The following is a 7,745-nucleotide window of genomic DNA, read 5'->3' as shown; positions in this document are numbered from 1 at the left end:
TTCGGAAGTTTTGGCCATTTTATCATATTTGGAGTTATGGGGCTCGGATTAAAGTGATTGTTTAGGAGATTTTCACCACATGAATTGGAGTAAGTATTCTCTACTCGGTTTTAAGTTTATTTCATGAATCTATCTTCATTTTTGGCATTTGATTGAGGATTTCAAGAGAGAAATTGGGGGGTTTTGGCTAAAGTTTCATAGAGTGAATTTTCGAGTTTTGAACATGGATTCGGAGTCCGATTTAAATAAAAATTCTATGGTTGAACTCGTAATCGAATGCGTTGTCGGATTTTATGAGTTTTGTCGAGTTTCGAGGTACGGGCTAGGGGTTGACCTTTTGGTCAATTTTTAGCTTTTGATTAAAGATTTGGCCTTTATCATTTGGAATTGTTTCCTTAGGCATTAATTGATGCATTTGTGTTACTTTTGGCTAGTTTCGAGTTGTTCCGAGGTCAGTACACGCGGGATAGCATTTGTGATGTATCGTTTGGCTTGCTCGGTATTGGACTTAGATTGTTCAAGGTAAGTAATACTTCTAAACTTGATGCTGAGGGTTTGAAACCCCGAATTACGTGTTATGTGTTTGGTGTTGAGGTGACGCACATGCTAGGTGACGGGTGTGTGGGCGTGCACTGTGTGAATCATGACTCATTTATTTTTGTGGTACTGTGTAGTTACCTAATCTTATTTGTAACAGTGAAATCTCTACGTGCTAGAGTAATTGAGCAGTGATATTTGTTAGAAAACATGCTTAGGCCACATGCTGGTACTGTTGGGACCCATAAAGGTCATGTTAATGTTGAATTAATTGCTTAATATGAAATTTATACTCGGTCACAACTATTATTTGTATATCATATCTTAGTCTCTGTTGTCCTATATCCATACATCATATTATCACTTTTTGGGCTGATTATCATGATTCTTGTGAGCCAGAGAGACTTGAGAGACTGATGACTGAGTGAGGCTGAGGGCTTGTTGTGAGTGATATTTATGGGATCGGGTTGCACGCCGCACCAAGATTTTTTGATTAATGTCAGGATTTAGCTTATTATAGCGCTTGCGCTGGATCGGCCTCTCCAGTGTCTTCATATCCACAATGGGCGCATTTGCTATGGATTTTTGGGCTGGATCTGTCCTGGATTCATTCACATTGGGCTGGATTTGCCCTAGATTTACTTATGTTTGGGCTGGATCTGCCCTGTATAGTACTGATTGACTGAGTGAGCTGAGTCTTGAGCATGGTGAGTGAGATACGAGACAGTGAGATTGAGTACCTTGAGAGTATGAGTACATGGGTTCATCACTAAAACACATTGCATTTGACATGCGTACTTGAGATACAGGCATAGAGATGCATTTTCTCATGCTACCCGATTTTGGTGACATTCATGATTTTACCTGCATAATTACATGTAGGCATAGAGATGTACTTTCCTCATGCTATCTGAAAATAAAATATCTTATTTATTGTTGAATAGTTTTTGGGAAAAACACAGTTTTCAAACTTACTCATATGTTTTCGGTGTTTTCGATGGAAGATTTGTGATTTATTGTTATACTTGAAAAGCATACCTATTTTTCGTAACTGTGAACGAGTTGAGCATCTTATCCTTGAGTTATTTCCTTGTACCATTTTCATTTTATTGTTATGAACTGTGGCTGGTTATTGAGTTGGAATCTGACCCTTGTCCCAACTCGTCACTACTTTCAACCTAAGGTTAGGTTTGTTACTTATTAAGTATATGTGATCGGTTTTACTCATACTATACTTCTGCACCTTGCGTGCAAATATTGGATGCTGATGTTGTTGCGTACGGCGGGAGTAGGATCTGAAGATGTACCTGCATTCCAGTTATGGCTATCACTTATCCTTGGTAGAATTAGATTCAAATTTCGTTCATTTACATTTCAAACAGATGTTGTAATTATTTCAATTCAGTCTTGTAAAAATCTAAATCTTAGAAGCTCATAATTTGTACTACCAGTTCTTAGAAAATTCTAGTATAAAAGCAACTGCATTATTATTTCTTCTCTTAATAAATCTCATTTAATTGGATAGTTGTTAAATGAGCTTACCTAGCAGGCTGGGTTAGGTGCCATCACGACTAGTTGGATTTTGGGTCGTAAATCATCTGATAAGTACAACCTGACTGCACTAGTAGTCTTTTCATCCAAGTCAGCTCAATCCTCTGCTTTCATGGTATCAGGCTTCTTGGCATCACTGTCTAATACCTTGTGTAATCCTTATTGGATGAGTAGATCACTCATCCTTCTTTGCCATGTTGAGAAACCACTATCTCTTTTGAATTTTACTACTTCTTACTTTACTCAGACATTTTATTTTTCCACCAAGTATAGTACTACCGACCGTGAACAGTATTTCTTTGAACAAGCAGAACCTATGCTCTGATACCAGTTATTGGGAATAAATTCCCACATAAAATAATATTTTCGGTAATAACAACGGAATAATAACGTAGTGCCGAGATACGGTAATCAACAAGAATAAAAAAAATAACAAAAACAAAGATTTTTAATGTGAAAAATACTTCTGAATAAGGGGGGAAAACCACGAGCCTGAAAGGAGTAAAGTAATCCATTATAATGAGGAATTTTACACTCAGTAGTCACTAGTAAAATAGTTCAGGGATCACTATACGCTCAAAAGAAATAATACTCTTTTAAGATTTTCAACTCACTACAATATCGTTCACATTCTCTGTTTTCCCTTAAAAATTACACTGCCTGTGAATACCTCACACTATTAAATATATTTTCCTATGAGACGGCGTATAAAACGAGAAACTGAAGCATTTCTTTTATACGAAGAGTGACTGTCCACTGCAATCAAATTGATTGGTTCGCAAGTTGTTGTTGCCACTTGCTGATTTGCTTCTTGCAAATTGTTCCAAATCTAGTTTTGGCCATCAAATTTGGAATATGTTTCCCTCTTTAGTTTTTGTTTCCTTTTTCTTTTATTCCATTTATGGGGATGGATCCCACACTTTAATCACATTTATAGTTAAAATAGTCAAAGTAATTGCTAAAGATGTGGTTGTTATTAATTATTAATATATGAAAAAGAAATGTGGTTATTGAAGTTAGAATATGAACAGGGATTCCGTCGGGTATTTAGTTTACTCTAGAAAAAAAAAAGATATATAAAGGAAATAAACCACGAGAGGTTGTTAAAGGGCTTACGAAGTTGACCAATATGAGATACAAATTAATAGAGTTGAGTGTTAAAGGGCTTACGAAGTTGACCAAAATGAGAGACAAATTAATAGTGTAGAATACTCAACTAACATGAGTTACGTTATTGTTGGAATTACTTTACGGTTGTCATAAGATGAGGTGCTTGACTACGTAGTCATAATTGTCGTAATTATTATATCAATTAAAGAAAACCTATAAAATCAATATACAAACACGGACACGTGAGACAACCTTTTCCGTCAGTTTTTACCGGGTCAATTGATTATGTAACTCTTTACAAATTTATTTTTAATTTTATAATTCTACTTTTTTTAAACATATGAGATCTAAAAAAGTTATTTTCTTAAATTATAAATTATAATGAGGCATGGTGTACAAATAACAAGTTTTTATATATTTCAGTAGCTTTATATGTATATTTATATAAACGCATAAAAGACGAACAAGCATAGTTTTGGAAGGCTAAAGGAATCTTTATTAGTTACTACTTACTAGTAAAGCAGTCCAATGCTGAATATTTATCTAGTCTAGAAAAAATAAGTAAATATTGAGTGTAAAACAAAATAAAGAGTGGGAGCGTGGGAGCTGACAAAGTTAGTATGCTTAAGGAAATGTAATCTATATATAATACTCCATTTAATATATTTTATCCTTAATAATACTCTCTTATAGGAATAATATGACCTATTTAAAAGCATAAAATTCAAAGTATATTTTAGATATGTAGGTTATAGATATACATATTTTTAGTTTACGACCAGAATATTTAAAAAGTGTTCCTTATATTCTTAAATTAATGGAGCATATGACAAGTTAACCTGAGATACATAAAATGAATCGGTATTTTTTAAACTTAATTTACTACTTTTGCATGAAAAGTACTTATCCGAAAGCTGATGCAGATAGTTATAAATAGTGGATTAGCATGCTACCTTTGAACTCGAGCCTAGCCTAGCTTCAGTAATCACAAGAAAAATGATTAAAAAAAAATTAAATTGTCAAACCTTCTTTATATGGTTTCCATCTTCCTCTCCACTCTCTGGAAATTCTTCGTTTCCACAATCCTTAAGATAACAACCAAATTATGGAGTGTACGAAACCAGAAAACCAAGTACAAGCCATTCCCTCCAGGTCCAAAACCATGGCCAATAGTTCGCTGCCTTCCTCAAATGCTCCTAAACAAGAAGCCAGCATCTCAATGGATACACAAACTTATGGAAGAAATGGGGACTGAAATTGCATGCATTTGTCTCGGGAATGTCCATGTCATTCTTGTCACTTCACCTGAACTTGCTTGCGACTTCTTAAAGAGATCACTTGGAAAGAGACTGGAAAAAAAAATAAAGGACCAAGTCATGTAGAAGTAGAAGAAGATCAAGTTTTTATTGATGCAATTTTCACACTCCTTGAATATCTCCATGCTTTTAGTATCTAAGATTACTTACCATGGTTAAGTAGATTTGATTTAGATGGTCTCAAGGCAATTATCACAAAAGCCTTTGCCAAAGCAAGAAAAATAAGAAGAATTATTCTGTCAACTGGTTCTAAAAAAAAGCCTCCTGCGAATGGCTCGTTTCTCTATGGGCGTATGCTAACTAATGTGCGCCACCATGGGGAAGAGGGCTCGTGTACCATCACAGAAGGCACTCATGGCACATGCTTCAACCTCGCAATCACAACGAGGTCAGAGAGCTCAGTCTGCTACAGTTGGGGAACAAGCAATTGGTGCCCTAATTGAAACGAAATTGAATGAAACAGTACCAGCAAAGGCAGTGGTCGAAACAATTCAGAAATCGCAGATCCAAAAATAATAGGAAGAAGTAATTCAATCTTCGAGTAATGTAGAGAATAATGAGAAAGGAAGCTGTAGCAAGAAATCGTGGGCTAATAAAGTAGATGAAGAGGAAAAAGCAGGGAAGAAGGCATCAATTTGGGATAGCTTTGATATTTCAAAAATTTCAAATGCAAGCTTCAAGTTAGAGTATATTTCTCCAACTTTGCAGGGGGATACACCTATTATTGAAATTGAGTCGGAGGATATTGAATCTAAGATGGAGTATTGGCGGAATTCGTATATACCAATTTGATAACAAACCATTTATAGTTAAAGCTTGGAATTAGAAATAGAGTTTACAAGAGAAGAATTAATCACTGTTCCCATATGGATCAAGTTCCTGGGGATGGATTTCAAATATTGGAGCCCAAAAGGATTGAATAAGATTGGTAGCTAATGGTGGACCACAATACAGAAAAGAAGGTTGGATTGAACTTTGCTAGATTGCTCATTGAAGTTAACATGGATGTAGACCTGCCAAATGAATTATTATTCAAGAATGAGAAAGGCATCGTAATTGAACAAAGGATTGTATACGACTGGAAACCTACGTTGTGCAATGTAAAAAGTATGGTCACTCAGAGGAGGCATGTAGGAAGAAGAATCCCCCGGTAAAAAGAGAGGAGGAACAACCAACAACAGTACTTCAACAGAAGAACAATGAAGGAAAGGATAAACAAGTTGAGGAGAAACAACCACAGGCTAACCAGGAGTCCAAGGTGACTGAAGGGAGCACTACTAGAGTAGAAGTCAGTTAAAGTAAGGCCAAACTATAATGAAGGCTAACTCTTTCCAGGTACTAAAAAATCCTGGACTAACTTAGCAAGGAAGTGAGACTGAAGGCAATCTGGGAGGCCAAATCATTCCCCATACTGAAAATGGTTAATTGTCTAGTTTGGAATGTTATGGTACTTAATTCCCCTAATAAGCAGAGAGAAGTCCAACGCTTCCGCAATGAAGAAAAAGAGTAGCAATGATTGGCCTGTTAGAAATAAAAATAAAAAGGGAGAAAATCAAATAAACAACAGACATATTGTTCAGTGGTTGAAACTATATTACCAACCTAAATGTCCACTATAATGGGAGGAAATGTGTAGTTTGGAGACATGACTATTACAATGTTAACCCTGTTAGTACTACCCCACATATGATAGCTTGTGAGGTTCAGTACAACCCTCAACAACTTATGTTTGGGGTGGCCTTTATATATGATTTTAATACAAAGCAAGAGAGGAAGGAGCTATGGGATGATTTGAGTAATTTACTGAGCAATAGTACTATGCCTTGGATGGCTGTGGGAGATTTCAATTCTGTCCTTAATATGGAAGATAGAATTGGAGAAAATCCAGTGAGCTTGATAGAGGTAGTGGAGTTTAGTAATTGTATTAAAGCATGTGGACTACTTGAGCTACCACATCAAGGGAACAAATATACTTGGAATGATAGGCGTAGTGAGCAGAGAATTTATTCTAAGATTGATTGGGTTGTCATTAATGAGGAATGGCTAGACAATATGCCATTGTGTAAAGCTAAATTTTTGACAAAAGGTATTAGTGATCACTGCCCAGTGAAGATAGTTTTGGCTGAAGAGAAACAAAGATCCAGTAAGTCATTTAAATTCTGTAATGTGTGGGCACAACACCTTCAATTCCTTGAGGTGATTAGAAGAAAATGGGATACTCAAATGGAGGGATATCAAATGATGCAGGTTGTGAAAAAACTGAAGTTGTTAAAGAAGGACCTTAGATTACTAAATGTTGCATACTTCAAGAATATTGAAACAGAAGCTAAAGAAGACAGGGAGGCATTGCAGACAATACAAGAGAAGTTGCAGCTTAATCCTGGGATTCCATAATGCAGAAAGAGGAACATGAGAAATACCAAAAGTTCAGGCAATCTTCTTATCTTGCTGAGATATATCTTCAGCAAAAGAGCAAAGCTAATTGGATCCAAATTAGGGATGATAACACAAGATATTTTCACTCTGTCATTAAACATAGAAGATTGAAACAAGATGTTACACAGTTGAAGGATGAGCAAGGAGAATGGCAGTCTAATCCTGACATAGTTGCTCAAATTTTTGTGGATTATTATACTAACTTGCTAGGGAAGGAAGCAAGGACTAGATCAAAAGTATTTAGTAGATTTATAAGGAAAGGACTTGTCCTTCAGTTGAGATACAGGTTGAGATTCTGAAACCTTTTACCGTGAAAGATGTTAAGGCTGCTATATTCCATATAGATAAAAACAGGAGTCCAGGGCCGAATGGATATGGAAGTGGATTCTTTCAGTCAGCATGGCCAATAATAGGGAAGGAGGTAACTGCAGCAGTACTAGAATTTTTTCACAATGGACAGTTGCTGAAGCAGTTAAATACAACTTGCATAGCACTAATTTCTAAGATCAGTGCTTCTGAATAAGCAAGTCAGTTTAGACCTATTGCATGTTGCAATATTTTGTATAAATGCATCTCCAAAATGTTGTGTTCTAGACTTAAAGAAGTTGTAAGTCACCTTGTTACTGATAACCAATCTGCATTTGTTCCTGGGAGATCAATGTTGCACAATGTGCTCATCTGTCATGATATTCTCAGACACTACAACAGGAAGACATATCCAAGATGTTTAATGAAAATCGACTTGAGGAAAGCGTATGATATGGTTAATTGGGAGTTCTTGGAGGAGATATTAGA

The 7,745-nt window shown here is 35.9% G+C and overlaps 1 protein-coding gene across 1 annotated transcript; it reads left to right on the top strand.

Moving 5' to 3' along the window:
* Nucleotides 1-6,332: 6,332 nt before the first annotated feature.
* Nucleotides 6,333-6,908, top strand: LOC138903241 (uncharacterized). Its single transcript, XM_070191172.1, has one exon. The coding sequence runs from the start codon at nucleotides 6,333-6,335 to the stop codon at nucleotides 6,906-6,908; it is 576 nt and encodes a 191-aa protein (XP_070047273.1).
* Nucleotides 6,909-7,745: the final 837 nt, after the last annotated feature.

The sequence above is a fragment of the Nicotiana tomentosiformis genome, chromosome 12, assembly GCF_000390325.3.
Source record: "Nicotiana tomentosiformis chromosome 12, ASM39032v3, whole genome shotgun sequence".
NCBI classification, from domain to species: domain Eukaryota; kingdom Viridiplantae; phylum Streptophyta; class Magnoliopsida; order Solanales; family Solanaceae; genus Nicotiana; species Nicotiana tomentosiformis.
The sequence above is the reverse complement of the archived record's forward strand: the minus strand, read 5'-3'. Positions and strand labels throughout refer to the sequence as shown.

Bases quoted from the DNA above. Each gene is read 5' to 3' on its own strand.
- LOC138903241 (XM_070191172.1), top strand. From the start codon at position 6,333: ATGCCTTGGATGGCTGTGGGAGATTTCAATTCTGTCCTTAATATGGAA.